General features: G+C 42.9%; 1 protein-coding gene across 3 annotated transcripts; it reads left to right on the top strand.

Annotated features, from left to right (window-relative positions):
• LOC111833314 (hepatocyte growth factor-like) lies at positions 1-20,341 on the top strand. Of its 3 annotated transcripts, none has more exons than XM_023791489.2 (18): positions 1-143; positions 3,724-3,877; positions 4,772-4,884; positions 5,095-5,209; positions 6,644-6,786; positions 7,605-7,725; positions 9,930-10,048; positions 11,193-11,358; positions 12,027-12,160; positions 12,737-12,830; positions 13,691-13,827; positions 14,614-14,646; positions 14,906-15,011; positions 15,605-15,679; positions 16,266-16,415; positions 16,567-16,673; positions 17,221-17,363; positions 18,081-20,341. In XM_023791489.2, exons 2-18 carry the CDS (start codon positions 3,861-3,863, stop codon positions 18,261-18,263), a joined length of 1,956 nt encoding a protein of 651 aa, XP_023647257.1. In that variant the 5' UTR covers positions 1-143; positions 3,724-3,860; the 3' UTR covers positions 18,264-20,341. The 3 variants fall into 3 exon arrangements, with proteins under 3 accessions (XP_023647257.1, XP_023647258.1, XP_023647256.1); XM_023791490.2 differs by having other exon boundaries at positions 35-178; XM_023791488.2 differs by lacking the exon at positions 1-143 and adding an exon at positions 1,326-1,563.
• Positions 20,342-23,636: the final 3,295 nt, after the last annotated feature.

Genomic DNA, 23,636 nt, shown 5'->3' with positions numbered 1-23,636 from the left:
GCGAGCCAGCCACAATTTCTTTGTCTGTGACAAGGCACGATAGACGCAAGTGAAGTCGGCTGTCGACACCCCCTCAGAAGTTGACGCCCTAGGCGACCGCCTACGTCGCTTATAGGATTGACCGGCCCTGACCATATATACAAGTAATTACCGAAGGAATTTAATACATGTCAAATAGGTGGGCTCCTGTTATCTATATGCACTCATATAAAGACTCTGTATCGGATATCTGTTTTACCGCCAAGCTTTGTGAGGTGAAGCTGTGAATCTACGATATTTTATGCTTGTTTGAGTTGCTGCTTGCTTCCAAATTCTCTATTATTCTTCATAAAGTTCTTGTAGAGTTTTTTCCCCCCAGATAAATCGATAGGAAGTCTAGCAGAGATATTACAGGATATTGCAGTGCTGGTATTAAGGAGTATGTTTTTGCGCACCTACGTAGCCCTCACTGCCCCCGGGATGTGTGGGATGGAGCACAGGTGTATTTCGGGTGGAGACCCTCTGGTTTCTTCATCATGCAGTCAGCCGTATTCAAGGAAAGCATGCAGACTGATGCGAAGAGCGGACAAGTACTTGGTCCTCTTCCAGCGCAGAAGAAAAGGCGCATTATAGATCTTATCTGATAGAAGTTTGGAGGAGTCTGCTTTGCTACAGTTTGTAATGAATTCACGCAAAATCTGGCTCTACGTACAGATGTCTGCCGCAAATGTTTTTTAGTGGAGTCTTCAGAGGGTTTGCTTTTTGGACGTCTGACCAAAGGATTATATCATTCTTTTTAACGAAATGAAAGAGATTTTTTGTGTCGTCAATAGCCCTAGATGTAACCATATAATAATGGAAAATGCATGATACTTCAAAAATTTGAATGATATCTAAGTTTTCGAAAGACCCGTGACCAATTTTAAATATATTTTTCTCCTGATATTGGGGACTGGAGATCTTGAATATTTAACGTAATGGGACATTGAAGTTGAAATTCCTGTAGGCCTAGATATATTAATATATTTAGCCATACACTGTCCTGTACATGTTTAAAGCCTTTATTTTGATTAGTTTGAAATACGGGGGAAATTAAGGGCATTTTACTAGATGCGTTCAACAGCAGTCTGACGAATTTAATCATTGTATTCTATTTTAAATGTTAGTGCCCAGTGTCAGTTCGTCGTATTTCGAAGCTGGAACTTGATTCCTGTGTGAAACAATATGGAAAGTGAGTTAACTGAGGAGTTTTAGGTAGAGAGTAATATGTGATCTTGTTGGACGCTTCGGGACAAGCGGGGTAGAGCTCCGTCGCTGCGAGGGAGGGGTATCGGGTTATTATCGCGTCGGGGTTGAGCAGGGGGGACGGGTCCTTGCTAGTGAGGGCTATCTTTGGCGGCGTGTGGGTGCTCCGCTTAATTATACAAGCGAGCTAATGGTGAGATCAGATCGCACAGGCGGCCGACACGCGTCTAGGACCTTAGTAATAGGAGAACATCAGGGTATCTTTTCTGGGACCAATGGATGCAACAGTAATGTGGATGTACACGGCGCTCATCTGGGTGACTCTTATAGATTTTTCAGGTGGGATTTATTTTATTATTCATTTTTTTGTCTGTTTTTGAAAATGCGTACTTTTGGTTGCACTGAGGTCAAACACCACTGTGAATAATTTAGCTGCAGATCGTTGTTTTCTTTTAAACGTTGCCCAGTTACATAAGAACAGCTGATAGTTGATTGGTTTTTATGCGCAATGCTAAATTATTGAATGCGTTTTTGGTTGCACGGATATGGATTTTTTTTCCGTAATTCCATAGTGTCTAATTTGATTCAGAATTATAAATGAGCACTTTTGCAAGTTTACATATGTATAGATTCATATTTCTTTGATTAAAATATATTGGGTTATACTGTCGTAATTATTCATATGCCTTTTCCATAATTAGTATGCTATGGGAATGTTCAGTATCTAGTGAACTTCACAGTGTCTAGTAGCCTACTAATACTGGTCGTAGTAGGCGTAGTGGTGGAACATCTAGTAGTAGTAATAAAAATAATAATAGTAATAATAATAATATAACCTGGACTGTTTGGTACAACTAATATATTGTGGCTGCTTGATAGATAAACTAAATAACGTCTTAAAAATCTCAGACCTGACCCCGTCGCTTCTGCAATGTTACGGTTTTGTATAGCTATAAGTTAACTGCATGCATTTCAGTAGCTCATATTTATTGTATGAATTGAACAACCAAAGTCAGGCCTTGCGATAAAGGAAAGGACATGGGTCTTATAATTTCCACCTCCAGTATATTTCATTTAAAAAAGTAGCACTCTATGATGGACGTAGTTTTTTGAAGAAAAACGTAAACGCTAGTCTTGACTTACGCTGCTGCTTGCAAGTAGCCTAGGCCCCTTCTCAGTGTCTTTTTTAATCAGCAGGTTCACATAACTAAGTAATATCTTGTTAATGCTAAGTCAACGTTGCATCAGGCCCAGGAACCAATAACTTTTCATATTCATCCAGTGTACCAGCGTGGGTAATGTGATTGCTTTTCATTTTCTGATGTTATGACATCCTCAAGTTGCAGTCTTTCTGCAACTGGCTCCTGCAGTGAACCCTGACTGTGAAAATCGTGGCACTCACTCCATGGACATTTGTTAACCTGGCAAAGGGGATTTGCGCGTCGCTAATAAAACGGCACACTCGACTAAATCGTTTTTACCGTCTATATCTGCTTAAACAAACGTGTTTCATGGATGAAGATGAATTTAGTTTTATGTACTGGCAAGCGTTGTTTTGTTTTTATCACAGCCATTAATGCTTGAGAATGATTCCAGTTTTATCCTGCACGAAAGAGTTGGTTTGTCTCTGCGCTTTTTTCATTTTTATGAAATGAGAAACTGATGGATTAATAGCAATGGTGTTGCATCCACTTTATGTGCATCTATCATGCCAGTTTTTAGCTATAAAATAGAAGCATAGCGCTGCGTCAAGAAAGTGTTTCAGAACAAAAATCAGAGAAATTTGACTTGATGGATAAAGATCAATGGCCCAAGAACGGCAGTGAGGTTATTATTGCCAGATGCACTCAAAGTTAGCCCACGTATATATCGCTATTTAAAACAATTAATCCTCTGGATTCATATGCTCTGGAATTCGTGGTATTTATATCTGATTAATGTAAGTGTTTTTAATACTCTCCCGTCAAACATAGGCATCTCTTTCTAAAGAAGTTATCCTATTCTCGGTTTGTGTTTAAAAAGTTGCGTTAATAAAACTGAAATAAATTATTGCGAGTGGAATTTCTGTGTATATATAAACGACATGCGAATATTTATTTCGAAGGGAAACCAAGATATTAGTGTAAAAATATGAACTGGATCGCTCAGGCTGACGTGGGGCTTTAGCAAGGCTGAAGGACATGGGGAAGGTCCCATCAGAAGCAGGGTCTGCTTCTCTCTTAGATCAGGGCAACGTCAGGAAATGAGAAGGGTGACCTCTGTCAGGGATCCTTAGCCTCGAGTCCCTGTGCGCCTGCCGACTCGCTTCAGAGGAGGGATGGATGAGTGTTCAAGACGTGCTACCTCTGGCAGGAGACCCAAGTCCACATTTACACTTTACGTTTACAGTCACTAGCTTTAATTCCACTAACTTTGATTCCAGTGACTTCACTCCAGTGAATCACCGCAGTGATTCACGAATCACTAAGGAAAGGATTATATTGCTCTTGCCCATCACAGAGAGCAAAAGGCATTCTCTTCAGGACTACCAGAAGAGAGATGGGGTTCGCTTAATAAGGCCGGACAGGACCTTCCCGACCAAAAGCCGAAGTCTCAGTGTGGTCAAATGTGCCCGCAGCTGCAGCTCGAGCAAGCGGATGCCCTTCACGTGCAGGTGAGGGGGCGCCAGCGAGCTCGGGGCAGATGGACCGCCGTGTTGACGTGCCAGGTTGTTTGACCTTTTCAGGTTTTTGAAAATCACTGTGGAGTACAAAAACCCTCCAGTCATTTCTGCTTCATAATTTTAGAGGAAATTTCGAAATTTACGACATGGCAGATGTTGACTCAGAGGAAAAGCATACTGGCAGTTAAAGAGAGCATTGAGTGTGCATTTTGAAGGAGGCTGCAGAAGGCTGGAAAGCAAAGGGAATGCAGAGGACCTTTGGAAGAATACCAGGATAATTCTTGTGCCTAGCACAGGGTCTTCCATTAGGGAAGAAAATGACGAAGACTAAGGTCCCAGCCACTAGGGGGAGCCCATAAGTGTGGATTGTGGTAGCTTTGCTTTGGCAAAGGGGGACAATTTGGTAGTATTTTTCAGGGGCCCAGCTATGTTTTTGTGTGGCCCTGGTCTAGCATCTGCCTGTACTAAATGCTGCTATCTCATGCAGTCTCAGATACCATATGACCAACTTTTCAGCCGTACATAGTATACACGACTGTAGCACTCAGGTGGCCAGGAATTTACTCCTGTAGTGAAACTCCTGTGAATAGCATTGCTATCATTTGATTGCAGTTTAGCAATATTTCAAATGGGGTCTTTGTGTGTGAAGTAATCTTATGATTTGTGTCCTATCCTTCTGTTAACGTCCATTTTGTCAAGTGGCGTTTTTGCAAGTTAAGAATGGAAAAATGAAGTTACAATTAAAGAATTCAAAGAATTGAAACCCTTCATTTAATTTATACTTTCTAGCTCAGCTTGGATACAGTAGTTCTGTTCAATTTGTAATATTTAGCTGTGGGGTAACTAACAGCTGGGTCAATCCCACGTGTTCCACTGTCCTTGCAGAGCATTCTACTTTGACCAAAGAAACAGGAAATGCCATTGGCTTTCGTTCGACAGCTACACTGCAGGAATCCAGACTGACCATAACCTCAACTACGACCTGTATGAGAAGAAAGGTAAACACGGTTGGTTATCCACTTTGCATTTAAGCTGAATGTGCTTTAGTTTGGAGTCTCCAGCAGCCTCAGATACTGGCTCTGCAATCCTCAGTTTCCTACAGGGACAGTGGGGTCACTTGTTTTGAAAGTTCACTGTATTCTTTATATGAAATATACAGCTCTACATCCAGATAATGCCCAGGTTTGACAAGTGCATCATCTTCGTAGACTATGTCAAACAGTGCATCACTGGAACCGGGCTGAACTACAGAGGGACGATATCAGTAACGAAAACGAAGATCAAGTGCCAGGCTTGGGCCTCTACTATGCCTCATGACCACAAGTAAGATTATCTCCGTTTTTTTCCCAAATACTGGTTATTTTATCAAAATGCAGATATCCAAGGATAACACAAACCATCTCGCTGATTCACCGTCAAATACAGGAATTTGCTTTCCTGTAGCTAGCTCTCCAGTGACAGTCTTCCAGTTTCCCATCCAAAGCCTTGTGTCATTGGCGGTGTCCCTTATTTACACTGTTATCGGAAGCTTAGCTTGTCCTAGTCAGTCTCACCCTCCCTCCCTAGAGCTTGACCTCAGTAGTGATGGCAAGCATTGGCTTGCAGTTCAGTCTATATGTGGGGCTTCACATAAAACCAGAAGGAACCATCTTGCTCAAGCATTTTGAAGATGACCGTAAACAAGATGTATGAACTGATGCTTGCCAGGGACAAATTAAGAGAACCAAGGCCGCAGATAAGACATTCAACTTAAGATAGATGAGTAATATTTGTTATAAGTGAAGTTTAGAACTAATAGACATTTATAGAGGCTGAAAAAACACTGCGCTTTAAAGACTTCACTGTAAAGATTTATAGACCAAATGAGTGGTCTGTATTTTGCTCGTGAAGCTGTTTTAATGGAAACCCAGTAAACTCTACCCTCCCCTGACTTTAATATGCCTTTCTAACAGGTAGCGTTTCATTATATATGTTAGTCTTGGGGCATTAGGTTACTTTTATCATCATTTAAGCAGAGGAGCATTCTTTTTTATAATGTTTGGTCTGATCCTAGCTCCGAGCTAAGTGACATGCTGGGATGATGTCTTCTGTGAGTAATGAACATCTGTGTGTGAGAACAGAAGGTTGCGTCCTCAGCTGAATGCGCACATTTTCCAGGAGGTCCTCTTCTTGGACCACTGACATGTTCAGGGCGTGTCGTCCCCCTAGTGGCCGCGAGAAGCTCGTTCAGCTCTCTCCGGCCCCGTGTGGAGGCAAGACCAAAAGGCGCCAGGGTCTCTCATACGTTCCATCGCGAGGCAGAGGAGCGTCTTTATATATAAAACATGTCAAGCTGGACACATGCTGCGAACTAGGCGAGCATCACTGCCGTGCGCTTGATGGATTTCTCAGGCGTGTGGGAATTGGCTCCCTTGACGAGTGATTCAAAATCATTTCCGTGCTTGAGCTCAGTATGTAGGGAACATAGCACAGGGTACAGAGATACATAACCCCAATAAATGTTTATGCCAGGATGGAGAGTGCAGCCAGCTCCATCCTTCCATCGGAGCGAACAACGGCTGTTTGAACCAAAGGATGCCTCGCAGCAGTTCGCTAGCTGGTAAAATTTTCCGCACTGCATATGGTGCAGTGTTATCCACAAACTTCAGTTCTGGAAGATGCGGGTCCTTCGCTTGATGACACAGGATTCCTTTCCTCTCCTCTGCTCATGCGTGTGCTCCTGCATTCGTCCTCACCCTCCATTTCTTTCATGCTTAGCTTCCTGCCAGCCAGAAGTAAGAAGGAGGACCTACGGGAGAACCACTGCCGTAACCCGGACAACGAGACGACAGGGCCCTGGTGCTTCACTACCAATCCCCAGATTCGACACCAGTCCTGCGCCATACCCCAGTGCTCTGAGGGTACATTTACATTTTATTTGTTTATCGGCTGCTTTTATCCAAAGCGACAAATGTTTTTTCAGAAAAAACAGGGTCAGACAGTCCCTGGAGTAACTAGGGGTTAAGGGCCTTGCTCAGGGACCCCATGGTGACATCACTCATCTGACTCTGCCATTTGAACTGATGACCTCCTGATCGCTAGCACCGCATCCTAACCCACTGAACCTGCCTGTCATCAGGGGTTAAGGAAGAATCCTTTTCAGGTCATCAAACCCATTACAGAGGAACGCATAGAAGTGTATCTCAGAACTGGACCTCATTTCGTGTTCTGGCACAACATTTTCTAGATCTCTTTGACATCATCCTCCTAAATACCCCTGGTCCAATTGCTTCTGTGTGTAGCCGAAGGAAGAATGGCATTCTGGCTCAGATCAAAGATATTGAGTAAAGATAGGAAGCATTAGAAACAGGTCAGTAAGACTTGTTAAGACATAGTTTTTTCATAATCATGAACCCAGGGGGATAATAATTAGGATTTCACGATAGCGACAGGCTAATAAGCATCTGCCTTCGATATTTTCCGCTTTTTTTGATACTGCTGCATGTTTCTGTCACAGTCAGTTAGAAGAATTGAAGAGTGATGTGCAGTACGGAACCTTATGGTTCCATTTGAGTATATCGCAATAGATAACAGGTTTAGTATTTGCTTTCTATTAAGCGTCTGAAGGACAGGGAGCAGACTTTCCTTTGAGCTGCCCGGTACTTGGATTGATTCCGTCACGCGTGGCTTTAAGGTTCCTGTTTTTTCATCCCCTTTAATTCGTCTCTGTTCTCCGCAGTGGAATGTGTGACATGCAACGGGGAGAACTACAGAGGCCCAGTGGACCACACAGAGAGTGGGAAGGAGTGTCAGAGATGGAACCTCATGGAGCCACATCGACACCCATTCCACCCTAAAAGGTAAGGGGGGGGGGGCAGCAAGGGGCTCCTCATTAGCCCCTACATGTGGAACTCTGCCCCTTGACGTCTCCAAGCATAAACAGATGGACGGAGGTGTTATTCATGAACGTCACTTATGAAAATGGACGCCGGCCCAGACCTCTGTGTTACAGCTCTGCATTACACCCAAGAGAAATAAAGAGGCATGTCCGAATCGTTAGGGAAGCTTGAAAGTTAAAAACTGCTGTTCCATCCCCTGAAAGCAGCAGGACGACCCTACAAGTAATTACGACCGGCTAATTAAAGCTGTACTGTGATCCTGAGTGAAAACGGGCGGCTAATTATGCAGCCTGTGGTTTGTGGCCCGTAATGATTTCACCAAATGAAGCCTGACAAATTAGTATTATTTGAGTCAAACCAACTTTTGTTAACAAATTCACATGATATAATGATATAAAGTTATTTTGCACTGACAGGAGATAAGCCAAGCCACCTTTCATTTATGGCTATTGATGAGAAACATGTGGATAACTTATTTGAAGACGTCTGCGTCGTGTAACTGATGCAACAGTTACATTGTTACTTCATAATAGCCAAGTCAGACCTTGTTAGCTGCAAGCAAGACCAGCATGCACCGGGGCCTCCCTGAACCTGTGCCCTGATTCGCCGATATTCCTTAGCCGTCCAATCTGGCAGCCGCCTAGTGGGCGGCATGATATCTGCACAGGAGGGTTGACGGGTGCGATCATGTCGCGATAAGTAGTGGAGAACGATGAGATCGCCGCCATGTGTTTACTTACTAATGACCGTCACGACACGGACCAGCTTAATGCATGGGGAACCTCCAGCCTACTTGAGTGTTCACGCTGATCAGGGAGTGCTTCGATCCCAAATGGAGCCTGCCTGGGGGGCATTGGGGGGAGCCGGAAAGGCTAAAGCAGATTAAATCGCTTACTCTGCACTCAGCCGTTGCATGCTCGTTGAAGCCCCTCACTCTTCAACGGCACTGGCTGGCCTCATGCCCCATTTTCCAGAAGGTACTTTGGCTTGGGGCTCTTGATGAGCACTGTTTGCCACCCAGATGTTGGGGGGGGGGGGGGCCTGTGGAACACTCCAGAATCATTCACCCGCCACTGTCAGCCAACGCTCTGGGAATTGCACAGAGGAACAGGAGAGGAACAGCTGTAGGTCAGTTTCCAGCACCACCCAACACTGTTTAGATGGTGCATTTGGGAATAATGCTAGTTAGCATCTGGCGTGATTGACCATTGAGGACACTATCACACAATATTAGTCTAATTAATCAAGGTTCATGATTTAATTCACAGAATGTCTTGCTTGACATGTGCAGTGCAAGGATGTCGGGTAGCTGTTACTAGCAATGCTCAGGCATGAATAATGGTAATACTAAATTAACTTCAAGGCAGCTCAATGTGTCTTCTCTGGAAGCTGTTGTGGTTTCATGATTCTTCTGAGAAGCCAGAAAACAAGGCTTTCCCACGTAGGACTGATGGCACTTTGCAGATGGAGTCAGAAAACACGACGTTTGATTACCCCCCTTCTGAGTGATGTTGACATACTTTTGCTGTGAGCTCCATCCAAAGGGGCGGACTGACAGTTTAACCTAATCACCATTGGCCATGAACAGCTCACTGCTTTCAGCCCAACGCAGAACTTAAAACTATTGTGTCTTCCTGAAACTTGAAGCCAAATATGTGTCATTATTAATATTGGACCATAAGTGTGTTCTGTAAGTGCGTATATGTATCCCAATATCTCACTGCGCACTGGAGCCAGGCAGTGTAACGTAATAAAGATGCAAGTCGAATTCAGAGAGGAAATAAACATCTTTTATGGCCCTATAATAAACGTTGATGGTTATAAATTAATGTACTCGAGGCTGCCATCGGTGGCAGGGGACTTGTAGCGAAGAATTGCGTAATTGGCAGAATCTAAATGCAATAACATTTCAGCAGTAGGTAATTGAAGTTTTTTTTTTCTTTTTTTTTGGTAATTTATATGGGAAAGCCACTCGCCCCAGTCTCAAACAGCCAGCCCCCCCCCATGACGTGTTTAGATAAGCTGACTCATTACTCACCGCTGGGTTTATTAGGCCGGATGATTTAGCTGCTGAGGTGGGGTGTCGTGGTTTGAGACGAAGCAGCTTTCGCGTTGTACCGATCTGCCAGCTGGCTGGCCTGCATCAACGTGTCCTTCCGCCACAGGTACCCCGACAAGGGCCTGAACGACAATTACTGCCGCAACCCCGACAGCCGCCTTCGGCCCTGGTGCTATACGCTGGACCCCAAGACACCCTGGGAGTACTGCAACATTAAGCCATGCGGTGAGTGCTTCAGGGCCTGCTTCACTCGGCATCTTCCTAGCTCCTACTGAGGAACGTTGTGTGAGGAAGACCCTCAGACCTTCATCGTCCTCCCTACGTCCCCTCAGCGGTCGAGACAAGCAGCCTTGCATATCAGAAGACAGCCAGGTCGCCGGTATGTGATTCAGGATTGGAGGCTGTGCCTATGATTGGAAGGTCGCCGGTTCAAGTCCCAGAGGTGGTCGAATGATTGAATGATTTCACCACTGGGCCCTTGAGCAAGAACCTTAACCCCAGTTTGTTCCAGGGACTGAGTGAACCTGATTTCTCGAAAATGTATGTCGCTTTGAATAAAAGTGTCTGCTGAATAAATGAAATGTAAATCTCAGGACCTCTTCATACAAACCGATGTTCTCCTGGAGCCCTCGGATACTCGTAACCGCGGGAAATGTCCGCTGTTTTCACCACATGTTGCATTCCCTTGATTTCCTGGCAGACGCGTTTTATACAGTGCACCTTACCGCCTCGCACAGCTGAACGTTTACTGCAGAAATTCACATTAAACACATTATTTCCTCATTGCCGTCCTGCTCCCAAATCCCAAACAAAGAAGGTCATTCAGCCCCATTTGTGCTTCAGTCAGAAATAAATGACCCCTGGAAAATCCAGCTGAGGGAACATCAGTTATTAAGAACTTTTATATTTTTATGTTTTATATTAAGGTTATCACCACAATGCTGTACTGCATTAACTTTACAATTTTTTGGCATACATACAATTTTCTTTCAGAGTGTAAAAGTTTAAACAGTCCCTGGGTCCCTTTAAATAGTAGACCTATTTCATAAACCTTTTAAATGACTAGGTCTGATTAAATATCTTGAACAAAAAATGCCACAATATCATCCATCAGGTTCGTAGAATAGGAACCGTTATAGTGATGATCAATTTGTATTAAAATGAGAATATCTCCTGTGATCAGTCATGCAAAGGCAATATTGTGCACGTTGTTCTGATGTTTGAGTTCCTTTTCATGATTTTTGGGTATTTCTTTGTCTTCGTTACGAAGGTCAGCGTGTGGAGTCACACACCTTGCCGTTCTGTCCTCCTACTCGCATCCCAGCATGCACTTTTCAGCATGTCTCCATCTGTCTCTCTCCCCTCACAGAGCCAGATGCAAAGGCTGATTCAGACACGACGACGACATGCTTCCGCGGTCGGGGAGAGATGTACCACGGGACGGTGGGCGTGACCCCCAGCGGAGTGAAATGTCAGCGCTGGGACTCTCAGTTTCCACACAATCACTCCTACAGCCCCCAGAATTACAAGTGCAAGTAAGCGGTTAACCAGTGGTTTGGACAGACAGCGAATGTCTGGATGTATTTTTAGGGGCCTCTTAGCGGCTCTGATGTGAGGTGGGCGGTTCGGTGAGGCAGCATGGCAGTCTCATCCCTCAAGTGTTGTGGGTATGATAATGGTTCCTGCTCTCCAGCTCTGCGTGTGGGGAGTTTCCAGAGAAGTTTCCTCCTACAGTTCAAAAACATGCGGTTAGGTAAATTACCGTCCCTAAATCATCCATAACATGCACCCTGTGGACTGGCATCCCATCCAGGGTGTGGTCCATCTCGTGCCCCCGGCTTCCTGGGATGGACTCCAGGTTTACCCACAGCCCCAGCGGTGTGTAAGCAGTTATGGATCGGCAGTAGGTGATGAGCCGTGTAAATATGCAGTCCCGGCATCGCTCTCCGGATGACAAATGGTCTACTTCTGGAAAAATCAGGCCCTCCACTTAATTAGGTTTGTCTTGTGCCATCAGCAGCACTTTTGTGTTGTAATCGAACCCTGGGCTGAAGGGATTCCCTGATTGGTGGACTGTGGTTTACAGTGCCTGGCGGAATGAGTGATGCTTAGTATCACGCCGTGTAGGACTCTCGGCCAGTGAGCTTCACCAGTGAGGGCCACCATAGTATTACCCAGCGGTTAAACCGTGTTTCCCTGGCAGAGACCTGAGAGAGAACTTCTGCAGGAACCCAGATGGAAATGACCTTCCCTGGTGCTTCACCACAGACCCCAAAGTGCGGAAGGCTTTCTGTACCAACATTCCTCGGTGTGGCACTGAGACTGCTGAAACAGAAGGTAAACAAAACCGATGGAACGTCCAGCATTTGATTATGGCATCGCTTTGTTGTTCATACAAACTTCTGTTTCGTTCATTTCTGCCATACATTTCTTTTTTTTTTGTAAAACGAAACTGCAAAGTTGTGTTCCATGTTCCAAAGGGTCTTTTCAAGTTCCTTCCCAAAATGACCCCCTAATTTACTCATAATGTGCCTCTGAGGTTTTGGGGTCCCTTTGAAATAATTTCTGATTATCTGAAGCATCAATGTATGAATTCTCCATGTGGGGATTACATTTGCTAGTAATTTTCAGGGGACCAGTAACTTGACAATTGTCCTTAGAGTGAAATTAAAGTAACCACAGATACGGCTGATGTTAAACTCACTTAACGTAAGAAAGGATGATAGAAAGCGAGAATGAGAATGAAACTAAGAATCTCAGCAGAATAAAATGCCACTGTGAAGTATTTTGTCCCTGCCAACATGCCTTCATATTGCATTTTTATTTACATGCTAAAGATTTTATTTCACAGGGTTTTTTTTGATTGTGTTAAATATCATTCATCATTCACCTAAAAATCTTTTTCATTTCTAGATTGTTACGAGGACAATGGTCATAAATACCGGGGCCATTTGTCCAAGACGAGGTCTGGGATCCACTGTGCTCCTTGGGATGACCACAGCAGAAGGTGCAGTATCTGGTTATAGTTACCATCTTAAATGTAGTAGCCTTGATCAAAGGCTCAGAACCCTGTTTCTCTGAATGACATTTTCAGTCGGTCGTCCTGGAAACAGCTAATTTGATAAGGTTTCATGTTACTGAACATGGCTGAAGATGTTACTTTGAGTGTTGGAACAGCAACGTCCTCACTGGTATTTTTGACAGATTTGCTGCGGAGAGCTTCTTTTATCTATCAAAGTCAGTTGCACTGTCAAGCTATGTTGAAAATGATCTGAACTTTAATTATTCCTGACACCACAAGGAGAATAAAGCACAATCGATAGTCGATTTTGTCAAATCTGATTTCCTATTAATGGGCTGTAGGTTTGCGGCACTGTTGTTCACCAGAGGTTAGACCTCATAGCTGTAAATATAAATAAGGAAGTTATAGAGACCAAAGGGATGATCTTCTGACCTGCTCAGAACAAATAGAGCATATATCTGAAGAATCATGCTGGAGTGTATGTCATGGTTGCTCTCTGCCATTTTAAGGAGAATAATGTCAATGTCAACATCATTACTAACAACAATTTGACTTATACATTCCTAAAATTGTCTACTTTACCTCTTTCTGAAGGCTTGCACCTATATAAAATGTATATGTATGATGTAAATGACATGCATGTATAATATAAGAGGATATGCACTCCTGCACATCACACATGTCCGTATTCCCCAGGGAACACAAACGCCCTTAGGGGTTGAAACTGCGTTTGTTCGTACATGGTTCATTATCGAGTTAAAATGTTAAAGTTTCCCCATGGATGTCTTGCTTTAATGGATGCGGTGAAACCTTCTCTGTCTGACTTTGCCTCTGGCTTATCGTAGCTGGGAGCGGAATTCGACGGTGCTCGCGGCGGGACTGGAGATGAACTTCTGCAGGAACCCGGACAACGACAAACACGGACCCTGGTGTTATACAAACGACTCGTCCGTACCTTGGGACTACTGCATGATTAAGCCCTGTGAGGACCTTGAAAAAATGGAAGGCTGCATGTCCCTCCCAAGTTTACGCTCTTTGGACGTTTTACTTTAGCAGAAGGTGCTGCTTAGTGGCAGCTGTCCATCGCTGTGCCAGAGCCGACTGTTTTATTGGAAGCCCTAACCACATGTTTTATGTATTTTCTCATAAATACTTTACTTTTTAAAATTGCGGTCGATTCCAGAGGAAACTGTTTACTCTGGGTAAATATGACGGGGCGGGTCCTGTTTATGGAGTGTCAGTTTTTAGGGAAGATGTACAGCAAAGCCACAGCCAATCAGATTGTAGCTGTTGGATCGCAAGACTCCCAGGCTGTTTACATGGTGTTACTCTCGATGTGCGTCGGGTACGTGCCGGTTTTGTGTCGCAGCTCTGCAAGCCGCGTCCATCTGCTTCGAATCTGTCAGGCTGCAGCGTTGGGGGCTTGATAGGCTTTCCGGAAAATTCCGGAGACTCTGGGCCTTCCGGACCCTTGCGTTGTGGCCTAGCCTCCCTCTTCTGCCCAGGCTGCCTGGACTCATGACAACACTGTGAATGAAAACCAAGTGTACAATTAGGCCCAAGTCTCGTCAACTAATTGATTGAGTGACCTTCTAATTTAAAACGTGGGCCATCATCAGTGTTTTCTATTATATTTTTATTAATTCAATATTCGTTTATGATCTCAAAGCCAAAATGAATACCTGTGTAGGATTCTGTGACCATTATGCTGAATGTTCTTTTTCTCTTAAGGTCCAACTTTATTCAGTCATTTTTGTTTCCATTACAGGTAAATTACCACCCAGCCCAGGGAAACAAAAAAGTGAGTCTTTTATACACTTCTTTCTGTAAGTCCTTTGACAGTCTTATCAACCCCTAACTTCCGTTTAAGTAATGCAGCTTCCTTATTGTAATTAATTTCTGTTAATATTATTAAAATTAAATATGCTCTTGGCATCAATTCTCCTTTGCTTTGACAGATAAGGGTCTCTGCTGCTATCTTGTATTGTTTTTTTTAGTTTGTTTTTGCATCTATGTATCAGTTGCTGGTTTTTAATGCACGTCTGAATTTCTTCTTCAAGGTGACGTGTCAAACGTATCCTGCTTCGTTCATATAAAGACACGGATCATAGGGGGAGATCAGGTCAAAATCAAGGAGGGCAGCTGGATGGTCAGCATTCAGAAAGGGTAATGAGCTCTGCACAATCATGACACATGATTATGACACTTTGCGTACACATTAACCTCATTAATCATAGCAAAGATAATCAAGGACTCCTTACACCCCGCAAACTGCCTGTTCCGCAGGCTGAACTCAGGTAGACGGTTCCGTTGCCTGATGCCCAGGACTGAGAGACTCAGAAAGAGCTTTTTCCCCCCAAGCCATTAGGCTTCTCAACATGAACTAGCACTGAATGCACAAAGTCTGCAATTTTGCACTATATTTCATATTTTTCAGTTTTGCACTATATTTTTGATTCGTGATTTTAGATTTTATATCTGCACTGTATATTTTAGATTATATACTTGGTTCCTTACTTAGTATTTATATATTGTAATTTCTCTTTTTTACTCCGACTTTACTTCTTACCTTTTTCTATTTTTATTTCTTTCTATTTTTACACAGTCACATAAGGGTGACACAGAGATACATTTCACTGCATGTTGTATGTATGTGACAAATAAATCTCTTGACTTGACTTGGCTCTTCATTTAAAAAAATGCTAATGGTTTTAAGCTGTTCTCACCTTCCAAACCAAGCTGTTTCCTTGTGTTTCCAGAAACAGTCACTGGTGTGGTGGCTCTCTGATCCGAGAGGACTGGGTACTCACAGACCGGCAGTGCTTCTCTTCCTGGTAATTATTTTATGGCGTTTACTCTTGCAAGGGCATGCTAAAGCATAGCTTCCTGTTTGCGAAAAGCTATGACAGGTACTTAAGCCGACCTGACTGATGTCCATTCAAGTGGAATATCAAGCTCATCCATCTCCTGTTCCTGGAGCTTCGGCGCCATGAAGTGCGGCCGTAAATTTTCAGTGGCGGCGGTTTGACTAGGGGCCAGGCACTCGATCTGTGGCTGCACTCCGCGCATCTGCCTTTCAGATTATCGAGTTTGTCTAACGTCGCAAAGCTCAGCTGCTGAAGGGAGCTCAGCTGTTTTCCCGAAGGAGTGTGGGTTCTTGTAGTCGTCTTTTCCGTCCAGAGGCAACTGTAACTTTTAACGTTATTCACTTGACGTTTTCATTGATGTGGGCTAACTTAAACTTTTAGCGCAAAATGATGGACGTCGTAGGATTTAACTCTGCTTAGAAATGGAGAGGTACCAGGATGCTTTCTGAAGATTTTTAAATAAAATAGGAAAAGCGATCTTTAACTACTGCAATTTCTGTGATTTATGACGAGCAATGGGGAGGTAGCTTTGACAGAATGTCCTGCTCCTCAGTGTTCCGGACCTGACCGAGTACAGCGTACGGATGGGATTTGTCAACCTCAATACCTGGGACAGGAACGTGTCCAGGAAGCAGGAGCTGAAGATCTCCCATGTCATCTGTGGCCCAGAGGGCTCCAATCTGGCCATGCTCAAATTATCTCAGTGAGTAGCCTTACGCTGGATCTCTGAAAGACATTTTGGGCAAGACAGCGCTGCGGCGCATCCAGAAACCCATTACCCAGAATACGCAGAGAATGACTACCTATGAGCTGCTGAGGCTACAGGCAACCTCAATTCGCTCTGCCGTTTCCAGACCCGCCTTTCAGTCCGAGTACGTCCGGAGGATAGAGTTACCAGTGGCAGGATGCACCATGAAGGAGGGAACTAACTGTACCGTTTTCGGATGGGGAGAAACTAAAGGTAAGCTTCCTCAGCCTCGAATGCAACTTGTCACTTCAAGGGCTTGATAAGATAGCTAATAAGACTTTAATTGAGGGGGCACAAGTAACAAAGTTACTCATGTACAAATCATGAACAAATATAGTAACTACATAAAATACATGAACTATGATGATTGATTAATACTGAACACGGGATCAAAATGTCCACGTGTCCACCATGGCTCCATGTTGTCCCCATGTTGTCCCCATGTTGTCCTGGGGTTTCCTTTGAGTTCTCCAGTTTCTCCCCCACAGTCCACAAACAAGCTAAGGTGATTTGCAGTTAACAAATTGCCCATAGGTGTGAATGGTATGTATGCAATGGGTTGGTGCCGCTTCCTGGGTTGTTCCCTAGTTGTGTCTGTAGGCCGCAGACCCTCCACAACCCCAAATATGACAAGCAGTTACAGAAAATGGATGAATGGATGCTTTTTTTCTCGTATGTTTTACCTCCCGTAAAGCATTTTGAATTACTCATGTGTACGAGTGGTGCTGAATAAACAAATTAGACTTTGCCTTCTCTTCAGGTACCGGACACGAGGGAGTCCTGAAAGCGGTGCAGCTACCGATAGTCAGTAATGAAAAATGCCACTGGTACCACCGAGGGAACCTGCCGATAACTGAGACAAAAATCTGTGCCGGTGGAATTAAGGACAAAGGAGTGTGTGAGGTGAGTCTGCCTTTCCACATCCCAAGCTAAAGACGTTAATTCAGCAACACCTACATGTATGACTCAGCCGTCTGGAACACCAGTGCAGTTAGTTACTTTGGAAATCTGGATGTTGTTCATTTGTTCCATTTTCCCACAATCCCTCATCTGATGCAGGTCATTCTGAAACCTGTCCCAGGATGTGCCCTGGATGGGATTCAAGTCCAGGACAATTTAGGGATACTGCCCCAACTAAAACATGCACTTTTAGACCAGGGCTTCTCAAACTTTTTCATCAAAGGTCCGCAGCTTTTTGTTCAAAGCCAGAGGTCTGGAAATATTTTAAATAACAAAACAGCATTTCATGCACTTTAATGAATGAACAATAACTTTTGATAAAGACATCATTGTATAACAGCAATGGGAACTATTTAATGCTCGCTTATTCTTTCTTATACTTCAAACCATGTTAGGCCCCTTTACGTTAACCATACTGTTTCATAAGGTCCATTACTGGTTTAACTTAAAGTTCGGTCCATGTCCGGACCACGGTACAGACTTTGAGAACCCCTGCTTTAGAGCACGAAAGGAAAAGGCACATGAAAGCAAGGAGAACAGAACAACCCTGGTCACAGAAACTATCAGGGCAGGAACTGCACCCAGAACTGTAGATGTGAGGCCACGTTTCTGCCGACCGAGCCTTTCTCCCGGTCCATAACGGGTGCTCTTGTCTTGCAGAGAGACTACGGCGGACCCCTGGTGTGTCAAGAAGGCGGGAGTAAGGTCATCCTGGGTGTCAGCATTCACGGCAGAGGCTGCGCCAGGGCCAACCGGCCCGCCGTCTTCGTCAACGTGCCCTACTACACCCAGTGGATCCACAAGGTCTTCAGATACTATTCAAACCTTGAGAACAATTACTAAGGGGCCGCCCTGAAGTCCCTCTTTGTTTCTGACCATTAATTATATGGTCATTTATTTTTTTAATGATAATGACATCTGTGATGTTAATGACTCACTTCAAAAATCCCTAATTTGGGGGTTTTCTGTTGTCCCTTTCAGCTTCTGCAGTGATATTATTTATTTCCTTAGCATACCTCTTCTTCCAAATTGGGTGCATTCCCCTTAAACTTTATTTACCCCAAAGCCTGACTTCAGATGACAGTGCCTCATGTTAGACGTCTCAGTGCGTCACGGAAGCTGCGGTATTAAGCGATGCGTGGTTATGTGTACAGTATCGTCTTCTGTCTGTAAATATTTGATAACATCCCAAGTCAGCCAGCTCTATTTCTGCCTGGTTATGGTGAGACTCTGCTGTAGGGTGATGCTGTAGAGCAGAGCACACATTGTATCAGGCCCAGATGTGTGGCTGAGGTGTGATTTCACCTTCCAACTAAGCAGCTTTGTACATACTTCAGAGTTATGTGTGTTGCCATCACATCATACTGTTGTAGGTCTTATAGACCTCTATTATGCCAACGGTGCATTTAAATTGATCTCTTCTTTAGTATCTGTATTATCACTAGTAGAATAGTCATTAAACACGTAAATCCTGTGATTTTTATTTTCTTTTAAATGTGTGCTATTTCTAGTCTTCTGTCTTTCCAAGGTATCCATGTACGCATAAATGAATTTTTTGTCGATATATTGTTGAAGTGGGTGAGCCCCAACTTTTTCTTTTTTTTTTTTAAAAGTCATAACATGACAACATATTAGACGATCGCAAACCTGCGTATTATTAAGTTTTTGCCAGCTGCACTTTCCTGGACGACTGACGGTGTGAACTTCATCAGTGTTCCTCCTCTCCATGTCCCTCTTCCCAGCGACTATAATAAAGTTTTGAACGATGTATGAATTTTTAAATTTACATATTTTTCTCCAGTGAAAAGATGACACTGAAGATATACAAACACCCGAAACAATGTCAGCTGAATGGACAATACACAGCAAAGGCCGTAGATCAGTTTGAGGAAAATTGCAGTATGTATTACTACAGGGCACAAACAACTGCCTTAGTATTTCTATATAATTACTTAGGTTTGAACATTATTGTTTTTTGCTCAAAACTACTGAGAAGCATAATATTATGCAACTCTTGCATGTTGTGCCTATTTGTGAATGTATTTTTGTCTGCTAACTAACTTCATGTGGAGGTGCATGCATATTTAGAAAATAACAATTCAGCTTTTTCTCAGAAAAAAAACAAAAACTCCAGGTTTCCATTCTGCGGGTCAGAATGTATAGTGCTAATCTATTTATGTACGTATGTTCATCTTTCTGAGCCGACCAAACTATCGAGGGCGTCACCGTGCATGTTTTGCAGAGATTTCAGCTTTCGCCCAAAATTTTGAATGAATTGTGAGAGAAATTGACACGGCTAGTTAACGGCAAACACACTTCCGTTTAATTTTAGCCATATAAGCAGTGTGTTATTTTCTCTTTAGTCCCTTTAATGTTTGCTACATCTGTATCACAAGGGAGTGGTCTTACAAGGTTTAGGGCCCCAGTCCCTTTTTTGACTTGTAAAGTCACCATCCCTGTGTTATGATACGTGATAGGACCAGGTCATTGACTAAGCACTGGATTACTTCGAACCATAGAACCGCCCTAGAACCCATAGTGTGTGTATATATATATGTGTGTGTGTGTATATACACACACATGTATATACACACACATATGCCTGTTATGTTCGTCAAAAGAATAACAGCTATATATATGGTTGTAATGTCTTTGATGAAAATAACATGCATATGTGCTTGTGTGTGCGTGTATCCGCACTGGGGACAGAGTTGCATAGTCACAGTGTTTGGTTTAACTATAACCACATCCATGATTGTATCATTGTCTATAAATGTCGTGTTCAAATCTAGTATATAATATTTTTTGTTCCGCCAGCAATGGCTTCATTCTACAACGTAATAAGAAGACTTTGTATGTGCAAAAGCTGCTATCAGGAAAAACACACTTTGAACAGTTTATAATAAAAGGTCAGCTTTGAATGTGTGGCCTCATATATTTTGTAACACTTTAAATTCATGTTTAATTACAGCATTTATGTGTCACTGTGATAATATGGAGGTAAATGAAGTTAAATGCCTTCTGGATTTGTTTGTGTTTTTCAAAATCAATTGCTTTGAAACTTCATAAAAGTGTTTTTTTGAAAAGGTGAAATGTGGTTTTATTTTAGATAACCGAAGCCATATGTGAATCTGATCATTTTTTTTTCTACTTTTTTCCCCATTTATCTTCAGGTTCGTTTCCCAAAGTAGCTCTATTTTCTTTGGGTCCTGCCTGGCCCAGTTCTTCCAATTGCTGTACAGCACTGATTTCCCATTTTTACATGGTTTATGTTACCCCGAGTGATTGTTTGCGTCGCTCAACTTATGGGGGGAAACAGCACCTGGAATAGCATTTTTTTCAACGTGTTCAGTTCCTTTCTTCTTATGGTGTAATATGTTTAAAAAAAAAGAAGAAAAAAGCAATGGTTAGTATACAAAGTCATGCAAATATTTCAGGTGCTTGGGGTATGTCTGTCGTTAGTTTTGCCTCATTTGTCATTCCGGGCGGGAGTGCAAATGAAACTGAACACGTTTGAGACTGCAGCCCTCTTTTAAATGACCTGAAAAATTAGCCATTGTCATGAATAACTCCGCTGACATTTCACTGCGTGTGTATATCACTGTTGCACTCACATCTGCTTTTTATCTGGATGCCCGGGAAATATCCCCTATGAGACGCATATTGAGTTAGATTCGTGTGCTTTTGGCTGTTTGATGTTATGCAAGCAGGTCGGGTACTTCTCAAAGCTCCCGCGAGCAGATAGCGAGGGAGCCGACTGCCTTTCTTTTTCCATCAGGGATTGGCAAGACTTAAATAAGGAACAGTCGACTTGTTACCTCTTAGGAAATAATCATCCCATCTGTAAAAATAGCCAAAAGCAACAGAACAAATGGTGATCGGCTGACATGCTAATTGCCTCCACTGGACTTTAAAACAGCAGAGAAAGAGGGGGAACATGCACAGATGATTTTGTAAAAAAAAAAAAATAATAATAAAAAAATGTGATTGGGTTGATTTTGCCAAATGTAAATGTGATGATATAAAGAAAACATTTTCATTCTCCTTTCCTCTAGTCGATGTCATTAAACCGTGAGTGAATCGCTACCATTTTCCATCTGCAGTCATAATGTGTATACAATTAGTCTTAATTTGATAGAGCATGAATACAGGTGTGAAATTGCAGTGGCGGTGTAGTCTTCTGCTGTGGGACAGCAAAGCCCAAGGCTTGTAGAAACCTGATCAGGCAAACAGGATTGCTGGACGCCAGAGCAGATTTATATATATAAAACGAGCTGCTTGTGACCAGATGGTATTCTCATTGATTGGCCAGTATTAAACGATGATGAGAAAATCGGGTTTTACATGTTCATTTGAGATTTGACCTTGGTTTTTACTTCGCCGTAGTCCGCCAAACGTGCTGCTGCCTTGTCCTTCATGTTCTGCTTCGCTTGAAGGCTTAGAGGACACAACCACCCCCCCCCCCCCCCTTAAAAATTGCCTTAGGTGAAACCTAAAAAGCTTGCAGTGAAATGTTACGAAAAACAATATAAGTGTTTTAAATAATTATAAACTTTAAGGATGATGTAATCTAGCATCCGTGCGTCACTCCTTGGACGATTTGATACTTGTCAACATAATGTCGGGGCCTCACGGTATATATTTGCTTGTTTATCTTGCCGTGCAGATGTGGCAGTCGCTAAAAGCACGAGGGGAATGCTGGTTGGGGTTCAAGTATTTCGACTCCAGTAAATGGACTCTACTTATAATGGGACTGCAGCTTAAATGGGAAACGACCCCTGTGGCTGTTATTACGTATGCCTTTGTCCTGAAGGCGATCGGCGATCCTTAATGCCGATGCTTTAAGATTCATCCATCCAGCTGACATGCCATTCTTCATCCACTAAAATATATTTCACCCCAAACTAAGTGTGTTTCAGTTAATACAGTGTTCAGTTGGTTACAAACTGACAACTGTTTTGTACTTCAGCGAGTTGTGTTCTTTATAGGAACAAACTGAATAACATAAATGGTCATTAATGTTGCATATATATAACAGTGTATACGTGACAAATAAAGGAATCTTATTGAATCATTTATTGTCATCTTGGAAAGACTCGTAAGCAAAAAAACTATTAGCTGTCACTTTTTGACTTTTTCAAGGTTAGTCAAAGCGGAACAACTGCTATCGAAATTTTGATGGTGACGGTGAGATGACATGAAAGCGTCAATTCTTTCATTAATTTCACGACAAAGCACATAATATACATTCACACATAAATATTTTTATTATAGTTGTATAAACTATTTTGGAAGGGTATATAGTATATACTACGAAGTATGGTATTCAAAGTAGATACTGGCGTCATACCACAACCTCGCAGAAACCATAAAAAAGGTATATGTTTTTAAATCAGTCCGTGTTATCTCCATATACTTTAATGTGCCAAAACAATACCATTGAAGCAGATTTTTTCTCCCATTCTAAAAAATAAATTGTCTCGTAATTACCTTGCTGTGCAAGGATGGGACATTTGATGTAAAAAATAAGTTTTCTGACCTACATTTGTTTGCTTTCGTCCATTCTTCAGTGTGCCGGGACAAGGGAGGGATTTGTCAGGCTGTGATTCAGCTCTACCAGCTCCGCGCTCCCCTGCGACAGTTTTAATTCAACAGCGCGGACCCCTGCTCGCATGAGCGCGCAAGTTGGCTAGACCGGGATCGCGCAGTCAAGGCGGAAACGCGCGCTGCCAACGAAATACTCACTCATATGCGTTTTGGTTTATTACTCACCTTAAGTTTACTCACCTTTTATTCCTAAAATTGTTCATTTACGAAAGTGCATACGCTTATATGTTGTATTTTTCTCTAAAACTCACCCTACAGTCTATGGGCAAAAAAGACAACAACGAGAAAGAAAACAACGTTTTTCATTGCTTTACACATATTTTCTTGTTTATCTATCTAACAATGCATTATCTTTATCAGTTAGCCTAGTAATTAGTCCAGGTGACACAGTGACCCCCGCAAGCTTCTTGGTGATTGTCTTTCTCGGCGGCGTGTAAAAAGCCGGTCTTTAGGAGTCAGTAAGCGGGATCAGGTCGTGGTTTTCGCGGCAGTCTCGCCTGTAGCATGATGATGGGGCACAGCCCGGCCCCTAACCCCCTTCCTGACTACAGGCTTGATTTAGTGAGTCGACACTTTGTTTGTTTAAGGTTTATGGGTTTTTTTTTTGTA

This window comes from Paramormyrops kingsleyae, chromosome 1, assembly GCF_048594095.1.
Source record: "Paramormyrops kingsleyae isolate MSU_618 chromosome 1, PKINGS_0.4, whole genome shotgun sequence".
NCBI lineage: Eukaryota > Metazoa > Chordata > Actinopteri > Osteoglossiformes > Mormyridae > Paramormyrops > Paramormyrops kingsleyae.
This window is presented reverse-complemented; position numbering and strand designations above follow the sequence as displayed.